At 39.8% G+C, this 26,397-nt stretch overlaps 2 protein-coding genes across 2 annotated transcripts in view; one reads left to right on the top strand and one right to left on the bottom strand.

Moving 5' to 3' along the window:
- Window positions 1-605: 605 nt before the first annotated feature.
- Window positions 606-8,892, bottom strand: spata5l1 (spermatogenesis associated 5-like 1). Its single transcript, XM_041786623.1, has 11 exons — window positions 8,778-8,892; window positions 7,695-8,309; window positions 7,417-7,602; window positions 5,839-6,123; window positions 5,573-5,758; window positions 2,681-2,839; window positions 2,330-2,539; window positions 2,024-2,251; window positions 1,801-1,935; window positions 898-1,023; window positions 606-784 (listed from the first exon to the last, which is right to left on the bottom strand). Exons 2-11 carry the CDS (start codon window positions 8,283-8,285, stop codon window positions 647-649), a joined length of 2,244 nt encoding a protein of 747 aa, XP_041642557.1. The 5' UTR covers window positions 8,286-8,309; window positions 8,778-8,892; the 3' UTR covers window positions 606-646.
- Window positions 8,893-11,051: 2,159 nt separating this feature from the next.
- The window catches only part of LOC121509329 (NAD(P) transhydrogenase, mitochondrial-like), a 30,260-nt gene continuing 14,914 nt past the window's right edge, over window positions 11,052-26,397 (top strand). Inside the window, exons 1-10 of the mRNA XM_041786613.1 lie at window positions 11,052-11,117; window positions 12,936-13,101; window positions 20,121-20,350; window positions 20,428-20,627; window positions 20,705-20,792; window positions 20,911-20,999; window positions 21,585-21,772; window positions 24,112-24,245; window positions 24,340-24,531; window positions 25,050-25,200. Coding sequence (XP_041642547.1) covers window positions 11,097-11,117; window positions 12,936-13,101; window positions 20,121-20,350; window positions 20,428-20,627; window positions 20,705-20,792; window positions 20,911-20,999; window positions 21,585-21,772; window positions 24,112-24,245; window positions 24,340-24,531; window positions 25,050-25,200 — 1,459 coding nt within the window. The 5' untranslated portion in view covers window positions 11,052-11,096. The remainder of the gene's footprint in view (window positions 11,118-12,935; window positions 13,102-20,120; window positions 20,351-20,427; window positions 20,628-20,704; window positions 20,793-20,910; window positions 21,000-21,584; window positions 21,773-24,111; window positions 24,246-24,339; window positions 24,532-25,049; window positions 25,201-26,397) is intronic.

Here is a 26,397-nt window from a genome sequence, read left to right as displayed (position 1 = left end):
CCATCAACGATGGCAGTTGAATATACATAAGCCAGAGAACTTAAAAAATAATCGCACATTAAATCAGAATTGCAATATTGGGAAAAGTTATCACAATTAGGTCATTTTCCCAAATCCCTCAGCCCTGATTTGGATCTCATCAATCACTTGCAAGGGTAAAAGAGTTTACTGCACTTGGGGTAAGTGACTTCTTAAATACATCTTTAGTTGCTAAAGGGACACTATAAGGGCAGCCAGAGTTCAGATGTCTGAAGGTAGATAAGAGAGGATGGGAGTTTTCTGTAGGAATCCCCCTCGTTTTCTTTCTTGTCCGAGAAGTAAATGATTGAGAGGGATTTCTGTGGTTTGTCCACTATTTAACCTGCAACTGGCACAATCTTAGTGAATTTATTTTTTTAAATCTACAGCACCACTAATGCCACCCAAATTTCTTTTACATGTTTCATTATTTGCATGTAAAATTTGGCTTCACTTTTTTGAGGACTTATCTTCTTCAGGCTGAGCAATTCTTTTGTAGATTAGGATGTATGCTTCAGGTTGTTGTCACACTTGAGGGTGAAATTTCTGTACATCTTCAGCCTTCCAAAAAAAAACACACACAGGGACATTTTTTCCAGTTTATTTCAAACCAATGTTTGTGTAATTGTCATCTGGGAGGTTTTCCATATATGTGTATCTGCTGGGCAGTGAGAGAGGGGCTCATTTTGCTGAGAGACTGGAGGAAGTGGGAGTGTTTGATGTCAGAAGCCTTCATGTTCTCCTCCTGAAGTGCCAACAGAGCAGCCTGGGAAAAAAGTCAGATATCCAGGTAATATTCAACTTTGTCTGTATGAGCGTTAAGTACCAGGATTACATTTGAATCATTTAAAAAAAGGTCTTCATGTATGCCAAATATACCTCTTTACAAAGATTTTCCAGATCAGCTCCTGAGTAAAGCTCCGTCTTTGTAGCTAATTCCTCTAGGCAAACATCAGGACCCACAGGCATCAAGTTTGTGCACAGTTTCAGGATGCAAAGACGGGCCTGAAGGGCACAAAATGATATATTTTATTAAGGAAAATAAAGGTTATGTGATTAAAAGACCTATTTTTGCCATTTTCAGGACCTTAATTTTGGAGCACTGAAAAAATATGAATTTCTGCTTTCTTGTGCTTCCTGCTGAAGTGCTGGCTAACAGGTGCAACGGTTGGTTGGAGGTTTTTGGTAAGGAGGCTAGCAGCATTAGCAGAAGCTCCAGGATAGCAGGTTAGCTCAGACAAGCAAGCGGACAGTATGGGGATTTCCACACAGTACTTTATTCTACAACTGAAAACAGACCATACAATGCCAGGTCTCCACGGCGCTATTTTCACTGGTCATACACGAGAAGTAAAATATAGACATAAGCTTAACCAACTCGTCACATAGTTTTGGGAGTCCTCTTCACTGTTGTGCATACATGCAAGAGTGGCAGAGAGAGACACACTTGCTACTTTCTGGTTCATAGAACATAAAGATAGCGAGGGCTCCACTTTGTGGCGTAATTAGGTACTACAATGGAATTCTGACTGTTACACAGGGCATTAATGTGTCTTCTCTGAGAAAGGTTAATTTTAGTTTTCATGATGAAGGAAGCAAAGTTGAAACTGATGTGACTTAAGTCAGTGCTTATGAGATATGTGAACTACCTCTGTTCACATTTTGTCTAGGTTTTCTAGTAACGTTTATTTGGACATTGCAGTCAGAATTTAAATCACTTCTGAAACATTTCTACAATGTTGCAGTAGACAATAAATTAATTTTTCCCCCTGGATGTCATACCTGCTGGTCTGGTGGTGGGACATAGATGATGTGGTCCAGTCTGCCAGGCCGGAGGAGAGCACTGTCTAAACAGTCAGGCCTGTTTGTTGCAGCGATAACCATGACATCTTTATTACAAACTTCCTGACATTCCAACTGTCAAAAAAGGGAGAAAAGAGCTTTAAAATCCCCTCATATTGATAAGATGCCTTCTAAGGATTGTCACATGAGCATCATTTCTGACCTCTTCCTGTTTCTGACTCTCCTCCACTCCCTCAGCCTGGAGGATCTTCTCTGCACCTCTCCTCTCCAGCATTTTCAGGCCAACTCCGTCCATCTCATTGAGGAGCACTGACAGGAGGCGGGTCTGAACGCCATGAGCCGGCTGACTGTCTGACCGTGAGCCAATCAGAGAGTCGATCTCATCCAGAAACAGGATACAAGGGGCACAAGCCCGTGCTTGACGAAACAGCTGAATGTACACAAAAGCAGGTGTTTAAGTATGAAGGGCACAGGTGTTACATTAGACTTACTGTAGAAGTAGATGTACCTGTGCGAAAGCCTTCTCTGAGTCTCCAACAAAGGGAGAGTAGATGTCAGCACCACTAACAGACAGGAAGGCACAGTGGGATGAAGTGGCTGCAGCCCTGACTAGCGTCGTTTTTGCACATCCTGGAGGTCCATAAAGGAGCACGCCACGAGGTCGACTTAGACCCAGGCGAACAAACGCCTCAGGGTACCTCATTGGCCACTCAATACTCTTGAGTGTTCAGAGAGGAGCGCAGATGAATAGGGGATGGTAAAATTAAATAAATTCAACCACAGATACCATCAGTTAACAAGCTCAATCAACAACACTTCTTTTTTTTGCTGCATGATTTAAGCACCTCCTGTCATGTACCTGTCTTAGTTTGAGTTTGACTTCATCCAGTCCTCCGATCTGCTCCCAAGTTACTGGAGACAAATCTGTTCTACCCAGACTGCTTCTGAGGCAGGAGGGATTCACCAACTTTAGAGCCTCCTGGAAGTGCTTCAAAGAGACTGCCTGCTCTCCTGAACCCTGCAGGCAAAAAGAAAAACATCATTTCTTTAAGATTTATTTTTGGGCCTTTTTATGCCTTTATTTGACAGGGGAAGGACAGTGGACAGACTTCGAAACAGAGAGAAGAGTGGGGAGAGACATGTGGTAAAGGGCCACTGGCTGGATTCAAACCCGGGCCGCCTGTGTACATGGGTAGTGGTCCTAAACCACTCAACCATCTGCATGCCCATCAATGAATAAATCATTTCTATACCATGCATTTTATTTTACTTTATATGAACAGAATGGCACCATCAGTGTCCCTACTGCTGTTCCTGGAATCATGCTAGTTAAAACAAACAATGCAATAAATGCCATTTTAGCAAATAGGATTCAGTTTTCACAAAGGTGTGGCTTGACATTAATGCACATATAATGCATATATATATATATATATATATTAAGATTAGCACCCACCCATACCTATATGTATGCACTGTATATTCATATTGTGCATCTTTGTTGGCAAGGTCAGTGCCAAAGTTTGAACCCCAGTAGGACAGAAGTTTTTCTGTGTAGAGTTTACATGTTCCCTCCTGTGGTCTAAAGATATGCTTGTTCAGTTAAGTCATTGGTTCCCAACCTTTTATTTTGGCAGATGAAAATATTTATGAATATGACAAACATGCTGTCAGTCATGATTTTTGCCAACAAATTCAAGTTTTTTTTCTATTTACCGCAACATAAAACTTCAAAATTTTCTAGGAACAACAACCATTGCCTTAAATGTGCAGTGTGTAATATTTAGCCTAGTAGCATTTAGTAAAACAAACAAACTTTGTTAAATGAAACATGATGTCTATAGGTAGGTCTATCCTAATTAGTGTGTATCCACCTGAAACAAATGTGGGTTTTTTTGATAGTAACTCAGTATAAGCAATCTATTCATACATGGGGAGGGTCCCCTCCCTGCCACCATCTTGAATTTTTGCATTTTGCATGTTTCTATGGTGCCAAATAACAGATACACTTTTTTTAAAAATTCCACTGGTTGCCAAAGTTTTCACTGTCCAGCGCTAACAAGTGCCAGAAAACCACCTCATTTACAATAGTTTAAGTAAACTTCGTTGGTTACTTTACACCCCTGCAAATGGTATAAGTGGGAAATTGATAACTGATGGATGTATAGATGTACTGTAGTACGTGCACGGTCTTTGTTGTTTCACAGTTCACTCTGTCAACTTAAGAGTACAAATGCATTGTAGCATGTCTTACAAACAATTGATATGGTTATGACACATCTAAAACATGCATTATATATTTTATGTTGACAATTGTTTGGTTTGGAAAACAATCACCCATACGCTCTTTGAGCTGCATATAAAACTCTCATTCACATTTTCTTGTTCAGCAAAAGTAATTAATAGAAATTAGTACAGAGTGAAATGTTTGTGATCAGTAGGGATGAGTGATATTTTTATTACCAAACCTGATTTGTGTTTCCAATCCATTTATATCTCGTTTTAGTGATAGGTGTGGCATGAGGAATGACACTGTATTTAATCAGATCATATAATCATATATTTATTCAGAAATTGACAACTGTTAGAATAAAACAAGCTATTCAACTACTAATGTTGAATGGGAACAATCATGGTAGGATAAGGCTGTTGTAGTAGGTAAGTTTATTGATCTATCTATTCTGAAATCTTATTAGGTGTTTATTCACAAACAATAGGGACACATGATATTGATATCAGCAGATACTAGTTTAAAAAGTAGATTATTGTCATTGGCAGATATGAAAGTTTCTGCTGAGTTTTAGGCTGGCCAAACAGACATATGTCAGTTCAAGTCATTTTGTTAGCTCATCATCATCCCTAAAGCCTGTTTCAGACTGGGAGTGTGTTCTACTCCTTGTGTGTGCTGCTCGTGTCAGCTCCTACCAGTGTGGCTTTCACACAGGGTGCGAGTTTGCTGCATGTCAGCCGCATCTAATAGTAGATCTTTAGAGAACAAATTTATCAAACAGGCTCATTTAAGTTTGTGGCCTTCCTCAGGGTTAACAAGAAACACATTGTGCACATATTCTATGTGCATATTTGCTAGAGCAAGGTAAATATGGCTCTCGGTTTATTATTTTCCTGTCTAATATGGCCCATAGCCGCACGCTGTGCACGGACAAAAATAGGCGGGACTTCGCCTCTCTAAACTCTCCATGCCTGAGCCGCATGTATCAGGCGCGTGAGACGCGGCGTACATGCAAGCAGTCTTAAAGCCCTGACTTGTTAACATGCAATCAAACTGAAAATCCAGGCCTGTTGCTCACAGTCTGAAACGAGCTTAACACTTTAAAGTCTGTTTTAAAGACTGAGATGTGTCATTTTTTCACCCAAAACTTTAAACTGCGTGTTTTAAGGACAGAAGTTTCAGGGCTAAACTACATTTAAATATCAGTATCTGCTAATATGAATTTGTAAATATCACAAATTGGGTAACAACAAAAATCCAATATCCTGCATCCCTGCAAACAATCCAAATTATTCTCGTTCTAATGCTGCGTTTCTGGCAAGCTGATCCTGAACTCAACCAGACACAGCCTGAGAAGAGCAGTGGAGGGAATTCAAGACAAAATCTTATGTTTCATTTCTCAAAATCTAGATTTTATACCAACTGAATTTATCAGTGAAATTGGTTTATTGCCCAGGCCTACCGAGTAGTAATACAAATATGATGTGTTTGTAATTTTGAGTCTTGATTTTCTTAATTTACCTTTGAGCTATCCCGTATAGCCTGCATGGCGGCCTCCCTGCACAGTGCACTGAGGTCAGCTCCTACATAGCCTGTAGTTCTCTGTGCCAGCTCCGTCATGTCCACACTGGGACACACAGGCATCCTCGCACACAGAACAGACAGTATGTCTTTCCTCTGCTGCACGGTGGGAGCTCCAATAATAACCTAAGCAAAATGTAAAAATGTGAGCCCAGGAGATTTATTTACACGTTATTACATACAAATACACGTTTCATCATCTTCACCTCTCTGTCAAATCTTCCAGGCCGGCGCAGTGCAGGGTCTAAGCTATCAGGGCGATTTGTCGCTCCCACAATTAAGAATCTATCTCCCCGATTCATCCCATCCATCAGTGTGAGCAGCTGAGCTACCAGGCGGTTCTCTGGTGCTGATGAGGACGTTCTCCTCGGACACAGCGAGTCTAACTCGTCTAGGAAGAGCACACATGGTCCCTCTTCAGCTGCACATCGAGCACGCTCAAAGACAGCACGCAACTTCTCTTCACTCTCACCAGGCCGAGATCCAACTACCTGTAACAAAAAAATGTTTATTGATAACTAAACTTGATCTACGCATTACAAAAAGTGTTTAATGTAATAAAGAAACGGTTAGTTTGTCTATTTGGAGTCTTAAATCAGTGTAACCTGAGTTTCTGTTTGCTGGTATTTACTGGTCTCTGGCTGGTTTCTCAGGCAGATGCCCAGCAGATAAAAGTATTAATTGTCAAAATGTCCAGTTAAAAAGGATGCCAATTACCAATAAGTAAAGAGTGAATAAGAAAATTTTACATATATTGTGTTACCTTGAGGATATGTTGTAAGAATCCTTTCATATAAACTTACAGTAATTTTACTATACCTATTTCCTGTGTACTGGTGATGTTTGTGTACAGCAGGCAGCAGGCAAAAGGCTAATTTAGGAGGTGAATATTCATGTGATTGACATGGCTGATGTCAGACAAAGTCCATCTCGAGGGGGCTTTTGAGCTACTGAAAACTGTGCTTGGAGGTTTGGAGGTCTGTCGCGATTGACTCTGCAGAAAGTTGGCAATGTCTGCGCACTATGTGCCTCAGCATCCGCTGACCCCATCCTTCTACATGGCATACCACTTTGTGGTGCTTGATTTTATACACCTGTGGCCATGGAAGTGATTGGAACACCTGATTTATATTATTTGGATGGGTGAGTGAATACTTTTGGCAACATAGTGTATGAAGCTATATCACAGTGTGGCTGTTTTTATCAGGTTTCTGTTAAAAAAAAGGTTATTGGTCACATGTGTATCTAAAGCAATTGTCTGGTAGTTGTTCTAAATGGCAGAAATTCTTAAGGACTGCTTGTTATTTTGGCCGGAGACCAAAAAAGTCTAAGAATTAAAAACTACTCTCACACCAGTTGTTTGGCTACGTATGGATGTGAACTGACTTAAGCTTCTTTAGATTATTTACTTGAATATATGCTGTATTTTCAAAAACGGTACAGTAAAACTGCTCTAATAAAACCTAAAACTACAGACTAAAGAAATATGCTAAGCCACATTGCCAAAAACACTTAGAATACGTCATTTTTCTTGAGGATAAATGGTTTCATTTGAATGACAATACATTTTATTTCACTGAAGTTGTATTTCAAGATGCCAGAAATGTCAAACTAGCTACAATTTTTCCATAAGAAAAATTGCAAAAAATATATATTTTCTTTCCACAACTTCAAATAGAAGTTTTTATTAAATCATGACACACTATTTTACAAAAAAATATACTAACACAATATACTGTTGTGCAACCACACAAATTACAAAAGCTACCATAAACAGTGTTTACCTCTGGTCCATGGACCACTACCAGGCTGGCTCCCACCTCACCCACCACACAGTGAACCAGCAGGGTCTTACCCACACCTGAGGGCCCGACCAGCAGCACACCTCTTGGACATGACACACCAAGAGAGCTCAGGGTGCTGGGATAGAGCAGAGGCAGTTGCAGCATCTCTTTCAGTGAGGCCCTCACCTGAAACACAGCCATAAAGCAAATGAGAAAGAATAAAAAACACACACTGCATGCAAACATTAATGAAATAATCACAGTGATATGTTGCCGACCTCCTCCAGACCTCCCAGTGGGACTGAGTCTCGACCCTGAAGCTGGCTCTTGTAATGCCTGACGGTCTGAATGCCAGCTATCTCCACACCTGTTTTTGAAGTGATCAATCCAGCAGGGGCAGAATCCGGAGTGATGTTCTCAATGACTACATATCTTAAATCTATATCAAAATCCTCCAGGTTTACCACATACTTCTCATGGACATAGACACCTTTCAGCATGTCTTTCACAAGCTCATGAACAAGGCGAAGAGGTGTGTATTTGCGAAAATCAACACTCTGGACCACCACCGTTACCTTAACACCTTTAAGTTTAGGGCAGGGTACAGGTGAGAGCTGGGAGGGGTCCAGGTTCAGATGTAAGGGGGGGTTGGAGATCAGACCAGGAGAGCAACATTTCAGGTCAACTTGCAGGAAGCCCTCGGCAAGGTCAGGCCGGGGCCAGGCTGTGCACAAGCAGCTCCCTCCGGGTAGAGACACCAGAAGAGGAGAGCCAAGACTCAGACCCAGTGCTGATATCAAGCCTGGACCCAGTCTGCATCTCTGAGAGCCTCGGTCTGATGGATCCAGCGACAGAAGCCTTAAGGACATCCTCTCCCATCAATAGCCACCAGCCTTAATGACAGGAAAAGGAGACACGTTCTCTTTCAGAGGTGAGGTTTACAAAAATAAAGAGCTCAGACGGCGAGAAGCAAGTGCTAGTGTACTGGTTTAAATAGAGACCGTGTTTATTGGTGACTTTAAGCTTTGTCGTAGAGCTTTTGTAGAAGAGGATGTCCTATCGAGTGACACCCTTCAGTCTGATGAATTTATAAACTCAACAGATATCTCTTCAAATAAATCCACCAAGAGGCATTTAAGAGGCCATTTAGCGTTTTCAACATGGTTTAAAATAATATATAAATAGAAAAACTGACGCATTCGCCTGAAAGTCAACAATACACACGGTCAATTTCTAATTCCTACACTGTTTCTATCGGTGCAGTTCTTCACCTAGGCTACATGCTACTAGCTAAAGGCTTGCTAAAACTTCCGTCTAAGCGGTCATGGGTGTTCGTCTACAACTGTATCATCGTAACATACCTGATTAAATATAAGACGGATGAGCGGTGGATGAATGGTGTAGGTTAAACGGTGCTGATGGAGCACAGCGTCTTCTAATGTTTACAAAATCCATGTGGAGCTGGATGAGGATGGCCAACCAAAACATTTTCCGGTGATAGATGACATGTGTATGGAAGCCCATTTCCGCCACTAGGAAAAAAAGAGAGAGAGAGAGAAAAGTACCAAAGCTAGGCAATTCTTTAACAAGTCAAATTGATTTGGGGACAAAAACTTAAATTGTGATTATAAGATGTAAAGAAATAGTGACTTTTCCTCTTATAATTATGACTTTTGATCTAATAATTTTTACTATATCACAAAATGTTGACTTTAGTTTAATATTTATGACATATAATCACATAATTTCGACTTTTTATCTCAAAACGGTGAGATTTATGATTTTTCACAAATATGACAAACTATTTCACAATTTGACCTTTGTATCTAAAATTGTACTTTTTATGTTTTGACTTTTATCTCAGAAAAATTACATACATCTTATAATTATGACACTATCTTACAATATTTTTTTCTTAAACATTTGACTGTTATATAATCTACTTTTCCTCATAATTTTGAATTTGTAGCCAGTATTTTGACTAACCTCCTTACTACGACAGTATCTTATAATTTTGACTTTTTAAGTCATAATAGGACAATCTCATAATTTTCATTGACTATCTCATACTTTTGATTATTTATCTTATAATTCAAACTTAATTTCTCAATCTCATTTCTCATACTTTCATCTCATAATTGGGACTTTTTCTCTTTAAACTATGGAACGCTATCCCAAAGTATATAAAAACTCCCCCCTATTGTCTCCTTCAAGCTCAGGTCCTCTACCAGAGGCCTTAGGGCCTGAGGGTTCTGCCCTAGGAGTGCACACTTCTGGATGGAGCTCTCAGATATTGTTCCTGGTATCTGCTGGAGCCATCCACCCAGCTTGGGTGGCAGCCCCCAAAGCCCCAATCACTATTGCCACCACCGTTGCCTTCACACCCACATCTTCTCTAGCTCTTGGTATTTCTCGAGCTTCTTGTGTTCCTTCTTCCTGATGTTGAGAAATTTCAAGATTTGATTTGGGACTCGAGCCCCCAATCTCCGGCACCAAGGTCAAGATTTATGTGCCCTGCCCTTTCAACTCTGCAAATGTTGTCTAAATAAGGGGTTCTCAACATTGGGGTCAGGAACCCATGGGGGGTTGCGAGACACTGAGATGGGGTCTCCAGATGCCTTAAAAAAATAAGAATATTTTAAAAATAACACTTGCCATTTTACACCCACTTTGCCAACTTTAACACATTTTTGCCACTTAAAACTAATTTTTTGTCAATTTTAGACCACTTGCACTGCTTTTTTTCTGCCTGTTTTTGCCACTTCTAAACCAAATCTTGACACTCTGCCTATTGTTGGCTCTGTTGTCCCATTATTGCCACTATTAACCCCTCTTTACCACTTTTTATGCCATATTTCACAATTTGAAATGTCCATTTTTGCCAGTTTAATCCATTTCTTCCCATTTTTACTCAGCTAACCCTTTATTTTTGCCAGTTTATATCAATTTTTCATCCAATTTCACCAACGGTGGCACTTATTTTTGGCACTTTAATACCATTTCAGCCACTTTTTAATCCCTTTTACCACTTAATGTGCCTGTTTTTGCCATCTTAAACCCATTTTTGCTTTTTTTTTTTGTTATTTTTGCCACTTTTATCAAAATTTTGGCACTTTTAACCCATTTCTGCTACTTTTAAAATCCAATTTCACCACTTTTTCCACTATTTTTTGACATTTTTTACCCATCTTTTTAATGTCTTCTAATTTTGTTTTTTACAAAATTATTTACATTTTTACTATTTTACTACTACTTACTACACAAATAAATTAAAAAGATATTTGTGTCTTTGTTAAGCATATACCACAGTTTAACTTTACAATTGACCATGATTTTTCCCCCAGTATGGCTTAGCCCCAGAAAGCCCCCCACCACCACCACCACCAGAACCACTGGTCTACATGTTAGGGGATAACCACAAAGAGAAAGTAACGCGGGTATAAGACTTGTTAATTAGGGTTATGTTTCATTGAAATTGACGCACTCAAAGCTTTAATAGAGAGCGAAGGGGAATAGTTTTGACTGTCCAACAATTTCCAAGTTTTGCATTTTTGACGCTCTGGCGGCACCGCGTGTACAGAAACGAAAATGCAGACAAGTTAAGAAATGGTATGATTTTCAAATTTAAGTTAGGTCTTCTGTGTTTCTCTTCCACTTAAACATTGTTTTCTGGTGTCGAAATGAACTATTGCGAGACTCATGTGAGTTCCTTTGAATGTAACTTGTAAAGAAAGGGGGGATTAGCATAGTTATCTGAAATACCTACAAGTTTTATTGAGTGTTAAGCAGCAACCTCGGTGAGTTTATCTCTTCTAATGGTGGTCATGAGTGGAGTCACGTGGTTTGCTATTTATACATAAATAGTGCAGATGTGACGTCGAAGCTGCGGGAGGTCGTCTGGTCTGGTCCGTCCCTGTGAGCAGACGGGAGGATTTTGGGTAGAGTTTCTCGGGTGACTGTGCTGCTGGAGGAAAGTTGAACCTTTACCTGGCCTTTCTGGTTGTAAGAGGCAAGTCAGAGAAGAATTACAATCAACAATAATATGTAATGGGTAGCTTTTAAGCTTAAGACACAGAGCAGAGATGTTGTGCTCTATAAAACATTAAAGGATTCAAATGATATTTTTTTTGGATAACTTGCAAAAAAAATCATACTTTCCCTTTGGATTTTTTCCTCCAATTAAACTAATCATATTAAAATTACATTATGAGTCCAAATAATCACAATTAGAATGAGTAATTCACTTTAAAAAATTATTTAGGTTTATTATTTTCATTTTTGATATTTACAGAGCCCCAAACGTACTACCAGGCTTTAATTTTCAAATCCCAGAAGGTGCAATGTTTCTTTGACCTAAAATGTGCATCAAAATACCTGGGAAAAACATTTTTTGAGGCAGAGATTTTATACTCTACACATCATGCAAACATTCAAGTGTCAATCTTTTCTAGACTAATTTCCAAAAAAACAGCTTTCCTTATTTTTGTTTATGTTTGTCTAATAAGAAATGAGAAAGACTTAAAACCATCATTCTCTTTAGTAAAACAATTCATGTACAATTTGCAATATGAGTCTAAATAATTGCATTGATTTTTATTTTTTCAGAATTGTTCAGCTTTAGTTTAATCTACCAAATACTGTGGTCATAGTAATATAAAAAGAGTTATTGCATGTTTGTTGAGAAATAGGATGAGAAACTGAAATTACAATTGCTTAATGAATCATGGTTGCCATTTTGGGTTAAAAAAAATGCAAGTACATTATTTTTCCAAATCATTCAACCCTGTCCCTGCAAGTTTCCTATTCCCAGTGAAATCTTCTTAGATTTAGAGGGAGAGTTCAAGAGAAGAGTAACAAAGGATTCTGGCTCATTTACCATGAGTTTGGTTAAATTCACAATGAAAATTGTTGATAAGTTGAGGATAAGTTTACACAGAGCTGTTTTATTCTATTTCTACTGTCAAAAACTCAAACAATGGAACAAATGCACCTAAAAGACCCTTAGACAAAGTCATGACCCACTTTTGGGTCCTGACCCGGAAGTTGAGAACCACTGGCAGGATTTTAATATTGAAATGTCGCCCTTTAGTTTGTGAACTCAAGACAGTTTTAAATTCTGTTGTTTCGACACCCCTACTAAGGAGGTCTGTGTCTGTATGTGAGTCCTGATCTGTCCTTTCAGGCTGCACCGTGTTATCTAAACACTGATTTCTCTTCCCGGTTCCCTCTGCTCATGCCCATAACAACCAGGCCAGACTTGGCACGGTTCCCCGTCTTGTGCCGTCATAATTTCAGATCTCGCGGTCCGACCCGGAGTGTGTAATCAACCCTCCGTGTGTCCTGTAAGGCTGAAATGTCACACTGCTGTCTGTAGGCCTTGCAGCACAGACAACCTGAGTGTGTGGGCTCAGGATTGAACTTTTCGGGGGGGATTTAGGATGTGTTTTCTTATTTGACAGCAGATGCAGAAGTAGTATTAACACGTCATCTACCTCTGCTTGTTTGTGTTTGAATTAAAGTGCCAGAGGGAGTCTCAGGGCGGACGCTCAGCAGCCATGTCGACCCTCCTGCGCTGCTTCTCCAGCTCCTCTGTGATTTTGTTCCAGCGAGGTGCCCGTCACAAAATACCTGGACGGAGAAATTTCCGGACTTTCCCAGTGTTATGGGACCAAAAGGCCTCTAGAGGTAGGATATGTTCAGCACTTTAAAAATCTCATCTTAACCTCATAATATTCTTCACAGAAGACAGGCTGGGGTCTGCGTGCTTTCTTTTGCTTTGGATTTCCTCTGTGTTTGATTTGAAGAATGCGAGTTCACTCAAGGACACAGTCCTCCTGGCCAGAGGAGTGGAAAACTCAGCACAGATCATGAACCGTTTGCCCCAGGTTGCTAAAGATCTTCCCTAAATAGGGAAAGCTGGTAGAGAAGCCGGCTGTGGCTTTGCTCTTCGAGAAGCTGCTGCTTAAATGTGAGAACACGAAAGAGGTCAGTTAAAGGTGACATGAGAAAGTGTAAGTGCTCTCTGGCAGCTTCTGCTCACAGGCGTTTGTTTATGGAGTCAGCGTTGTTCTAAAACATGTGAAAGTGAGTATTGGAAGCAGGTTTGGGAGTTACTGAGAGCTTTTTAGCTTTGACTTCTGAGCATGTCAGTGTGGAAGTGCAGGCCTCTCGGCGTGCGTGCTGGCTCTGAGCCAATCACCTGCTAATAATGTCTCCATGGCGGCTAGGTCACCACGCCGTGTATGGAGAGAAATGTGTAATCTGACACTGTTCCTGGGCACACAATCTGTGCCGTACACGCATGCTCTCCTGGGATGTTACACTAAAAGATAAATAGACACTAGTGCCCATGTTTTATATCATATAGAGGTGTTATTTTTTGCATTAAAGGTTCCTCTTATTTATCAAAAATGATTTTGTTCTCTAAAAAATGCCCTGTATACACCTCATGGCATGTGATTAATTGCAGACTGAGTGTGTCGAAATATCCAGAACTTGATTAGTTTTCAGTTATAACTGTTTGAAGTTGATTTTTTTTCTATTATAGTGTCATACATACAATCCTATGCCCAGGCCCTCTTCTTCCTTTCTGCATTTCCCTTTTCAATCTTTACATTTTTCATCCCTCCTTCCTCTCCCTGCATTTCCATCTTCCCACTTCCTGTGTCTCCCTCTTTATTTATCTCCCACTAATATTTTTCTATTTCAGCACTACTCTCTTCTTTTTCTCTGTTTTTCCGTCTTCCCGCTTCCTGCAACCTCTTCTCCCCTTCTACATTTGATGCTTCTCTCTATTTCTGCATTACCCTGTTCTTCCTTTCTGTGTCTCCCTCTTCTCTTTTTCAGTTTCTGCATCCCATCCTCTCTCTTTCTGCATTTCTATCTCCACTCTCTGTATCTCCCTCTGTTCTCTTTCGGCAACTCCTTCTCCATTTCCATATTTCCCTTTTCTCTCTTTCTATTTCTGCACCACCCCCTTGTCTCTTCTCTGCATTTCTGTCTTCTGTCTTTCCATGTCTCCCCTTTTTCTAATTGCGCACTTCTGTTTCTGTAGCTCCTCCTACTCTTTCTCTGCATTTCTGTATTCTGCCCTTCTGTATCTCCCTCTTATCTCTTTCTATTTCTACAACCCCAATTCTTCTTTCTGTGTCTTCTTTTCTGTGTCTTTCTGTATCTTCTGTCTTATTGCATCTGCTCTCTTTCTATTTCTGCATCTGCCATTTTTTTCTGCATCCATATTCTCTCTTTCTGCATCTTATTCTTGTGTCTCTTTTCCTCCCTTTTTATATCTGCATCTCCTTCTCTCTTTATGCATATTTGTCTTCTCTCTCTCCACCTCTCTCTCTATTTTTTATTTGCATCTCTCTTAGTCTGCATCTTCCTCTTCTGCATCCCACTCTTCCCTCTTCTATGTTTCCTTCTATCCTTTTTCAACCCTATCACATCTCTGGCAGATGGCTGTTCAACAGGAGTCTGGTTCTTCTTGAGATTTCTGCCATGTAGGGTGTTTTTTCTTTGTCACTGAAACTTTGTTAAATGTTGTTTAGTGCTGTGATCATGGTGGATTAATGTTGGGTCTATCTTTATAAATGATACATTAGAAAATACGATCTACACTGGCGCCCTTTTAAAGTGTCTTGAGATGACTTTGGTAATGAATTGGTGCTATACAAATAAAAATACATTAATTGTGCTCATGACACTAATTTAACCTTGTAGACCTTTTTATTGTTGTAGAAAAAAGAGGAGAAAGAAGACAAACTAAAGACATATTAAACAGACTACATTGTTTTCTTTTCCAGGCTTTTGAGGCTAAATAAGCAAAGCTAAGAACATCAGATTTAAACAGCCTTTCCTGTTGTTGCTTATCAGGCCACTGCAGTATGTCAGGATTCTGACATGCCTTTTCATCGAGCAGTAACTTTCTTAGATCTCATATTTCATGTACAAAAGAAACTGGGACTAACTTTCCACTTTAACCAGATCACACAACTCACAAAGTCTGTTTTCCTTGGAATATTTTGAATCACTGACCTCAGTGGCAGGGGGAAGAAAACCAGATCTGGACTGTGCAACCAAGGAACTTTGTCTTCTAGATAAACGAGATGTAATGTACTATTGAGGCATAAAATTCTGTTTGAACTGGGCATATGTCCTTAGTTTTGGTTTGGACAAAAGATTTTTCAAGACATTTTTCTTCAAACTGAGTCAAAAACCTCTTCCAGTGAGTTAACATTACAAACAAATTACTCTTGTAGATCAGCAGCATATCCGTCTGTAAAAATCAAACAAAGCTTGTTTGCAAATGGAGAGTTATTAACCTTGCGCCACATAATACTTTCCATTGATTCTGTCCTTTGAAATTTTGATTAGTCGATTCCACAATCAAATTTTATGTTTTCATTGTATTGACCCTGTTGCCAAGTCCACGTCTCCCTGAATTACTGGGATTGGAGCAGAACCATGAACCTTGAGAAAGCCCAGTACAGTTTTGTTCTGTACAGTATCTTTATTTGTCCAGTCTTTTAAATTCCACAACCCTGCTGGGTATTTTAATATTGGAAAGACATACAGGGCATTCAGAGAGAAAGTATTCAGATCTCCTTTACTTTTTCACAATTTTTTTATGTTGCAGTCTGATGCTACAGTTGTTTAAATTTATTTTCCTCTCTCTTTACTCATAAAAAACACCAACCCTGAAATATCACATTTACATAAGTCAACAACACTTTTTCTATAGCTCAGGTGCCTCCCATGTCTCTGTATTGTTGCTGAGCTGCTCTACACCTTGGTTGGAGCCCACTTGTGGTAAACTAAATTGATTGGACATGATTTGGGAAGGGAAACCTCTCTATAGATTGCCCCATGATGACAATGCATATCAGAGCAAACACCAGGCTATGAGGTCAAAGGATCTGCCTGCAGAGCTCAGAGACAGGATTGGTGTAAGGCACAGATCTGGGGAAGGCTACAAAAAATTATTCTACTGCACAGAAGGTTCCTAAGAGTACACCGGCCTCTATAATTCTCACATGGCAGAAGTGTGCCACAACCAGGACTCTTCCAAGTGCTGGTCATCTGGCCAAACTGAGCAATCATGGGAGAGGGGCCTTAGCTAGACAGGTAACCAAGAACCCAGTGGTCATTCTGACTGAGCTCCAGAGATCCTGTGTGGAGATGGGACAAAGTTTCAGAAGGACAGCCATCAGTGCATCCCTCCACTGATCTCGATGACAGAGTGGCTAGACGGAAGCCTCTTTTGGTGCAAAAGGCATGAAAGCCCGCTTGGAGTTTGAAAAAAAGCACCCAAAGGACTCTCAGACTTTGAGAAATAAGATTCTCTGGTCTGATAACACCAAGATTTAACAGTTTGGCCTCAATTCTAAACGTTATGTCTGAAAGAAACCAGGCACCACTCATCACCTGCCCAATACCATCCCATCAGTGAATCGTGGTGGTGGCAGCATCATGCTGTGGGGGTGTTTCAGCAGCAGGGACAGTTGAGTGGAACAAAGTACAGAGATATCCTCAATTAAAACCTGTTCAACCTTTAATGCAGATGTTAAAATTATTTAAAAAATTTTAGCAAATCAATTAAACAGTGTTATTTCCTTAATCATACTGACCAGGTTGGGTTTATTCAAGGCGGCAATTCATCAGACAATATAAGACGTGTAATTGATATTATGTGGTCAGTATCTGAGGTCCAATCCCTGATAGCTGCTGTATCTCTTGATGCCAAAAAGGCATTTGATGTGGTCGAATGCATTATTTGTTTAAAATTTTAGAAGCGTATGGATTTGGTAACACCTTTATTAAGTGGATTAAAGTACTTTATATGAACCCAGAAGCTACTGTTCAAACCAACAGACTTATTTCAGATTATTTCACACTTGGAAGGGGTACGAGGCAGGGTTCGCCTCTCTCACCCCTCCTGTTTTGTTTGGCTATAGAGCAGGGGAAATCAACTAAAATTCAAAGAGGTCCAAATTTAAAGTTCCCTTTTAATCTAATGATTGTAGGTCCGGGTCCAGGTCCATATCGGATGGCGTCTGGGTCCGGACCCGGACAGTTAGTGACCCCTGCTATAGAGCCTCTGGCAGCAGCTATAAGGGAGGCAACTGACTTTCCAGGTATCCTTACTGGGGGTCAGGTGCACAAACTTATGATATATGCTGATGACATCTTATTGTTTTGTGGCTGACCCCAGTAGATCAGTGCCTTTTCTCCTAAGGACCATCGATACTTTTTCAAAATTTTCAGGCTACAGGGTAAATTGGTCCAAACCAGAAGCACTCCCTTTAACAGCATACTGTCCACATACAGTTTTTCAGACAGGTGCTTTTCAGTGGTGTAAAAAAGGGATCAAGTACTTAGGAATTTTATTTCCCCCTCAATTGGAAGATTTGATTAAAGTTAATTTTGATTCCCTTTTAAACCAAATTAATTGTGATTATAATAGGTGGGTTACTCTTAATTTGTCAATGGCTGTAAAGGTCAATGTTGTTAATATGAACTGTGTTCCTAAATTAAATCATCTCATCCATTCTCTTCCAATAGAGATCCCCCTCTCATATTTTAGATGGTTTGATAGGATAATAAAAACATTTATATGGAATTGTAAAAGACCTCAAGTACACCTTAGTAAACTGAAAAGACCAGCTGATAGAGGGGGCCGGGATTACCTAAAATGCTGTTTTATTATTATGCTTTTATTTAAGACACCTTGCCCATTGGACACCTCCTCCTGAAAGGGCTCCCGCTTGGTTTTGTATGGAGCAGTCTGTTCTTGCCCTTTTGTCACCAAATCAATGTTTGTTAGTAAAACTTCCTAAGGAAGTTAAAGCACATCCAATTATAGCTCATCTTAAACTGGTGTGGAGTAAAATGGCTCATTTGTTCAATTTTGATCCATACTTGAATGACTCGTCATCTATTTGGCTAAACCCAAAACTGTATATTAATAAAAACCCCTTTATTTGGAAGAATTGGCTGAAAAAAGGCCTTGTTTCACCAGGGGATCTGTACCAAGATGAAGTATTAAAATCTTATCAGGATTTAGTTCAATAATATTGTATTTCCCAGTCCCCGTTTTTTTTTACAACTCCGCCACCTGCTGGCGGGAATTTTTGGCTCCACTTCATCAGCTCGAAGAACGCCCAAGTTCATTCACAAAGTTATGAAGTGTTATGAGAAAGGCCATGAAGCAGCTGTGTATTATGATTCAAGGACTGAGTGATGGAACTATGCTGGCTCTTAAAAAGAATTGGGAGAAAGATTTGTGTCTGACATTACATGAGGAAGAGTGGGGAAGGATTTGTAAGATATTAATGTCTAGCGATGCGAGAGTTCGCCTCATTCGGTTTAAAATCAAACATCGTTTTTATTGGACTCTCTTTCGATTGTATCAGCTCGAGTTATCAGACACACCAGATTGCTGGAAATGCAAATCTGAGGAAGGCTTTTTATTGCATGTTTTATGGTCCTGTGACAAAGTACAAGAATTTTGGGACAAAATACATAACAATATTAGTGAGATTACAAGGATTCCAACCCTTTATGTCCCAGACTATTTGTTTGAGGTGATGACTCACTTTTAAATGGATGTGAAAAACATGCTAAAAGTTGGATTCAAACAAGTATCATGATTGGCAGACAGATTCTGCTCAGGGGGTGGAAGAAGGAAAGTGTGCCCTCATTCCAAGAATGGACTGTTGAAATGGCCCGAGTGGCAGCGTTTGAAAGGATGTCCTATAAGCAGTTTGGAAGGTTAGAAGTGTACCATCGAAAATGGGGTAAATATCTGACATTTGTGTGGGTTTATGATGATGGTCTTATTCCATCTTTATTTAGTAAGTTATTCATGTATTTTTAATTAATTTATTATTATTATTATTATTATTATTATTATTATTATTATATTATTATCATCATTATGGTATAACTTGTGTACTTTTCATATAAGTGTTTTTTTTTTGTTGTTGTTGTTTTTTTCTTTAAATACTACTTTACAGACAGATAAATATTAAGTGAACATTTTACTTTTCCTGTTTTTGTTTGTTTGTTTTTTTTTTGTTCTTTAAGACTTTATTACGATCATTGGTATAACATTACTGTTATTGTTTTATTGGCATATGGTCTGAATCTGCCCTTTTTTTTGATAATTTAACATGACTATGCTTGAGATAGAATGTTGTTGAGGCTTACAACCAAGACTGATTGTATTTATGGTGATGACCAGGGGTGGGCAATGGATTAGGGTTTTGTATGTTTGGATTCACTGTTAATTGAAAACCAATAAAATTTTTTAATCATAAAAAAGGCTAAATGTGAAGAAGTAATACATTATCACTTAGTATGTGAACATTTTGCAGGTTTCTGAAGGACTGGGGTGTGATGGCAAAGCTTGTACACTGTCTTGATGCAGCTGAAGTTTTCTGTTAGCTATCCACAGATTCATTGGTGCCAATTAAGTAATGAAACCATCTTTAGATTGATTTAGGATTGAGGAGAAACATTTTTCAAACACTGGTATGGAGTAAAAGATGAAAAACAGCAAACAGACATACAAAGTGAGAGCTATACCTAATGTGCAGTCTTATTAATTTACTGTGGTTCATGTTATCTTTTGAACATAACATGTAACTTTCTCATGCCACACAGCCCTACTGTAGACTCTGCTTACCTGTGCTTTCTGTGTTCAGGTGTGCTCTACAAGGACCTGGTGGTCGGCGTTCCTAAGGAGACTGTACAGAATGAGCGTCGCGTGGCGCTGTCTCCAGCCGGTGCGCAGGCCCTGGTCAAACAGGGTTTCCAGGTACAGGTTGAGAGTGGGGCTGGTGAAGAGTCCAAGTTCTCTGATCAGCAGTACATCGATGCTGGAGCCACCATCACTGATGTCAAGGGGGCACTTGGATCTGACTTGGTCCTCAAGGTTTGAAATATTTACTTTTGGCTCTTCTTCTAACATTTACCTGGTCACAGAAAACCAAAGCCTTATTTCTGCTGAAGGTTCGAGCCCCCAGTCTGACTGAAGCAGACCTTCTGAAGCCAAAGTCCACCTTGGTGAGCTTCATCTACCCAGCTCAGAACCCAGAGCTGATGAAGAAGCTGTCAGAGAGGCAGAGTACAGTGCTCGCCATGGACCAGGTGCCCCGAGTCACCATCGCACAGGGATATGATGCACTTAGCTCCATGGCTAACATCGCTGGGTAAAGAAAAGCATGTACATTAAAGTGTTTGTAGCTATTCATGATTGGAAAATGTGACGTGAATGTTTGTTTTGTAGGTACAAGGCAGTGGTTCTGGCTGCTAACCACTTTGGCAGGTTTTTTACTGGTCAGATCACAGCTGCAGGAAAAGTACCTCCTGCTAAGGTAAATGTCGACTGTAATCCATGTCAACATGGGTGCTAGCTGCCCTATTCTTCGTCATTTCACTATTCTACACAGAATAGTCACAGTGGGCCACAATGAATGTTGTGGTTGTTAACAGGTCCTGGTAATTGGAGGTGGAGTAGCTGGTTTGGCAGCAGCTGGAGCAGCCAAGTCAATGGGGGCCATAGTTAGAGGATTTGACACCAGGTAAGATATTAACATGGTTGTTGCAAGAGTAGCATTATAGTTGTCTGGAAAAATGTCGATGTGCTGTTTTTTTTAAAGCATGGCCATCAGAAATTACAGATTTGTTACTTAGAAATAGTGTCTCTCTGCCCAGAAACCTCTGACAAATGATAGCAACTGATTTTGATTTATTGATCAAAAACTACCTAATGTACAGTGCCTATAAAATGTTTTCAGCCCCTTTGATGTTTCACCATTTTATTGATTTTATAAATGACAAATTCACTTCCGAAATGCACTGCAGAAGTTCATTTTTGTCAAGAAACTTGCAGCACATTTCTAAAGAAAACATCATTATAATAGAGGTTTCAATAATAATGAATGGACTTCAGATTAACTTGTCGGTGTAACCATGGGTATGTGGAAATGAAGGGTAAGGAGCATTTTTTCCTTCATTGCTCTACTGCTTTTTTATTTTGCAAAAACAGTATTTACATGTAAAATACAGAATATTTACATGTAAATATAAAGCATGTTTCCAGTTGCATGATGGTAGCTGTTATGATCATGATTCTTGTATTAACTTTCCTGTGTTTCGACTGTCAGACCTGCAGCCCTGGAGCAGTTCAAGTCATTTGGAGCAGAGCCTTTAGAAGTGGATATAAAAGAGTCTGGAGAAGGTATTGGAGGCTATGCCAAAGAGATGTCAAAGGAGTTCATTGAGGCTGAGATGGCTCTTTTTGCTAAGCAGTGCAAAGAGGTCGACATTCTCATCAGCACCGCCTTGATTCCAGGTTAGTTACACGGTTTTCTTCCTGGTCCTGTCTTTTGTCCTTTCATGTTGTAAGGCAGCACAAGTCAATAGTTTATAACAACCCTCAAGCAACTTAATATGAATTTGATCATTCCCTTTTTGAGAATAACCACCTGTTCTGTTTTTTATGCTGAACTGATGGTTACTATTTGCTCATTTTGGTTCAGCATCCAGAAAATCATGTAACTACTTGAGATTAAGCCAGTCACATCAATCTTTGCTAGGATTAATCAGAAAAACTGCAGAAAGAAAAAAGGCAGTGTTAGTTGCTGATTGTTTAACTGCAATAATGCTCTAAAGAAACATTGTTTTTCTCTTGAAGCTGTGCCAGTCCATTAATCGTAGCCCAAATGGAAGCATTTCTGTTAAGCCTGGAGCTTGGGTGACTTTAAAGATGAACTCCAGAAATCCACACTGGTAGATGCAATATTGAACGTCTTCTTATTCATTTTTTTCATCGCATTATGCTTAAATGCTTGTACATGCTTAAAAACACAAATTATTATGGAGGCCTGAATTATCATAATGGAGAGAAAGAGAGATAGACACCCTGTGATGTGACCCTCTGTGTCATTGTTATTTTAAAATTATGTAGTAAAACTCACAATAATTAGCAGGAAAATAACTTTAAGTGTCACAGAGAGGCTGCACATTACTATTCTGTTTGTAGGACTATGTTCTTAGCTTACAGAAAGTTTACACCAGTATCAGTTCAGTATTTTTATCAGGCAATACCCAACGCTCTGGTATTGGAATTGGTATCAGGAAGGAAAAAATGATATGGGAACATCTAAAACATTACTAACATGTTTTTGAAATGTTGTCAACTAAATATAGACTAAAATTGTACAGGGTGAGATATGACTAAAATGTGACTAATGCCTTACTTCCACAGGATTAGATTTACCTGTGGACCTTTTGTTAATTTGTGAATACTTCTGATGTCCGTGTTTGGAAGGCGATGAGTGAAGTCTGGCATGTATTACACTTTACAGATATTTCATAAGGAAAATGTAAGGGTGCTGCATTGCTGCAGCAAGTGAATTTTTATTTCTATAGTTTATCAAAATAAATAAAATGTTGTGCATGTCGTGTTGTGCAGGTGATGTTACCTTCATGTGCCCTGTACTGTTTACCAGCATTTCCAACAGACAGCATGTGCTTAAGTGTTTTTTCCCTCTGTATGCATACATCTTAGATCTGTAGCAGGCTGTCCATAAGCAACAACAAGTGAACAATCTCCCATAACTCTTCCTTATGCAGAGAGGTTACTTAAATCATCTGTGGGTATCTGCAGCTGATCAGACAAAGGAAGAGAGAAAGTTGAGCATCCTTCCTGTTAATGTATGAGAAATGGAGATGTCTAATGTTAAATATGCACCTCTCCTGTTACTTTTGACAGTTTTTATGCAGGTGATGCTGTGAATATTATTCTACACTCTTAATTTTGGACTGATGTAAATCCATAACAACTCTCCTTGTGCAGATCAACTGCTGCAGCATAGTCACCGAATGCTGAGGGACACATTTGAAATCGTAAATTGTGTAATGCATGAAATGTACGGCTAAATTACACTGATATAAGATCAGGATTTTGCAAGGAGAAACTTCAGGAAGCAGAGCAGAATCACAGTGCACGCACATTTGGACAGCAGAGTTTTACATAAATAAGTGAAATAAAGTCAATTGTACTCATAAACTGAAAATACCTGAGAGAGAAGCACTATTTCTAACCTTTATGTGTCAAAACTTTGTTTACATGCTCCTATGCTACCTGTATTATTTTTTTTCAATCAGAAAAAGACGCTGGAAAAGCCACACAGACTGTAAAAAACCCATAATTACCACCCTAAATAATAGAGATGCTGATTCCCACAGAATTAGAATAACCTATGGACCTCTGTGTTTGCTGAATATGATTGGTAATTTGTCCTGGAATTTTTACTCTGCAAACTACAGAAATGGTCAATTCACACAGGATTAAAAACACAGACAGAGAGTATTGCACATTACCAGAGGTTCTGATGTAAAACTAATCCTTTGTGAATAGGGCAAAAGAAAGGATAAAAAATATCTGCAAAAAATCACTGATCTAGCTATAAAGAGCAGTTTTTGCAGCCTTTCTCTTGTTTTTTGTCTCCCAACGACTAATCATTTGGTTGTGTGTAGGAGCGATGTCAGTAATTTCAGTTGATCAAGATTATCTTTTGTTGACGATGAGCCGAAATTTCACTATCCTTTAGCTTTCCTGTGTCTTGGATTGCGTGGTATTAAAACTTTTTATGCATATCTGATCTTTCCATTTTTGTTTCTATGCAGGGAAGCGGGCTCCAATTTTGATCAAGAAGGAGTTTGTGGAGTCGATGAAGGACGGTTCTGTGGTGGTGGATCTGGCTGCAGAAGCAGGAGGGAACATTGAGACCACCAAGCCTGGAGAGCTGCACATCTACAAGGTCAGCTTCCTGGGGAGATCTCTGGGATGCCTGTTTTTTCCGTTATGTTCCCCTCCTAAGAAGTCTTTACAAACTTTTGTACTTCTTTTTCCAGGGAGTAACACACGTCGGCTACACAGACCTGCCCAGCCGCATGGCGACCCAGGCCAGCACTCTGTACTCAAACAACATCCTGAAGCTGCTGAAAGCCATCAGCCCAGATAAGGAGTACTTCCACTATGAGCCCACAGAAGAATTCGACTATGGAACTCTTGACCACGTCATCCGAGGGACTCTGGTCATGAAGGTGGGTTTTTATTCGTTGGCAGCTTCACGCTCCTGGCATTGATCTCTCCCTCTCGGCATGAGCTATCAGATCTTGACATGCAACGATCCTGTGCCAAATGAGCACTAAAATCCCATTGCCGACTGGGAAAAGCTCATGTTAGATCCCTGCAGGAATGTTATGAATGTTTAAAAATATACTTTTACAGGAATGTTGGCTTTGACACATTGTTTATGTCAGGGAGAGCATGCAACCTCAATAGGACATATCAGTTTACTCCTTGTTAAACTAAGCATTATTCAGGCCCCTTAAAAGAGAATTTCCCTTTCAGAGCCACTGTTAACTGGTTTGTGATTGCTGTTTGTTCAGCATAATCTCCTTTGCGGTCCTTGAGTTTGTATTCTGAGCGCTCCAACCATTCAGGCGAGATCTCCCACAATGCACGAGCCCAAAGTTTTGATTTCTGTTTCTCACGCAAAACTCTGGATGTCCTCTGAGTTCTCACACGGTTCCACATGTCTGTTTTTCAATATGTCCAGGAAGGCAACAACATGTTCCCCTCCCCGCTTCCCAAAACAGCCCCCCCGGCCCCAGTGAAACAGAAAACAGTGGCAGAGTTGGAGGCAGAGAAAGCAGCTGAGGTCTCTCCCTTCAGACGCACCATGACCTCTGCGGGTGTCTACACTGCAGGTTAGACTCAAACACTAAAACTCATGCAGAGATATTTAGAGGAAGGGTGTTTCCTCTTTCTGTGAAAGTGTTTTAAAATGATTGTAAGACATGTTTTTGTTTTTCTGGTTCTCTCCAAAATGGCCTCTGTGCCAATGGAAACACAATGTTTAAATTAAATTATACAATAAACCAAACAATAACTTAGAGAAAATTGAATTTCTTGAGTGTTTTCGGGCTTACTCAAACAATATTACTTCATGTAAAGATTCATTTATGCAATATTTAACTGTTGGACCAAATGGACCAAAAACAATAGGTAAATGGAGTAAGAAAGATCTGCTACTGCCTTAAAAATCAAGAATTTATTTTATAGTATGCCAGTTTTAAAGCTAAAAGGACAGATATCTCAGTGCGAAGATATGGAGCTTTAAAGTTCATTCTTCCTGTGATTTACTTCAGAAAGTTAAATGTCCATATATTCTAGATTTAGCACCTTTGTCAGCAACTACATCATGAAGTCTTTCCGAATATGATACAATAAGCTTTGCACACCTTGATTGGAGGATTTTCTGCCTTTCCTCTTTGCAAATCCTCTCAAGCTCAGTCAGGTTGGATGGGGACTGTAGGTGAACAGCCATTTTCAGGTCTCTCCAGAGATGTTCAACATGGTTCAAGTGAGAGATTTGGCTGGACCACTCTAGGACATTCACAGATTTCACTTGTGTTTTATCCTGGCTGTGTGCTGAGGGCCATTGCCATGCTGGAAGGTGAACATTTGGCCCAGTTTGAGGTCCTGAGCACTGCGGAAAACGTTTTCATTGAGGATATCTCTGTACTTTGCTACATTCAGCTTTTCCTCAACCCACCTGCCACCACCATGCTTCACTGCTTGGATGGTATTGGGCAGGTGATGAGTGATGCCTGGTTTCCTCCAGACATAATGTTTAGAATTGAGGCCAAACAGTTCAATTTTGGTTTCATCAGGCCAGAGAATCTTGTTTCTCACAGTCTGAGAGTCCTTCAGGTGCTTTTTTTTTGCAAACTCCAAGCGGGCTTTTATGTGTTTTGCACTGAGGAGATGCTTTTGTCTTGCAACTATGCCATAAAGTTCAAATCAGTGGAGGGCTGCAGTGATTGTTGTCCTTTTGGAACTTTGTCCTATCTCCAGGATCTCTGGAGCTCAGTCACAGTGACCATCAGGTTCTTGGTCACCTC

Source organism: Cheilinus undulatus, linkage group 1 (genome assembly GCF_018320785.1).
Source record: "Cheilinus undulatus linkage group 1, ASM1832078v1, whole genome shotgun sequence".
NCBI classification, from domain to species: Eukaryota; Metazoa; Chordata; class Actinopteri; order Labriformes; family Labridae; genus Cheilinus; species Cheilinus undulatus.
The sequence above is the reverse complement of the archived record's forward strand: the minus strand, read 5'-3'. Positions and strand labels throughout refer to the sequence as shown.

Bases quoted from the DNA above. Each gene is read 5' to 3' on its own strand.
- spata5l1 (XM_041786623.1), bottom strand. From the start codon at position 8,285: ATGTCCTTAAGGCTTCTGTCGCTGGATCCATCAGACCGAGGCTCTCAG. The intron at 2,540-2,680 runs GTACATGACAGG...TGAACACTCAAG, and splicing joins TCAAACTCAAACTAAGACAG to AGTATTGAGTGGCCAATGAG. The intron at 1,936-2,023 runs GTCAGAAATGAT...CTTTTTTGACAG, and splicing joins AGAGTCAGAAACAGGAAGAG to TTGGAATGTCAGGAAGTTTG.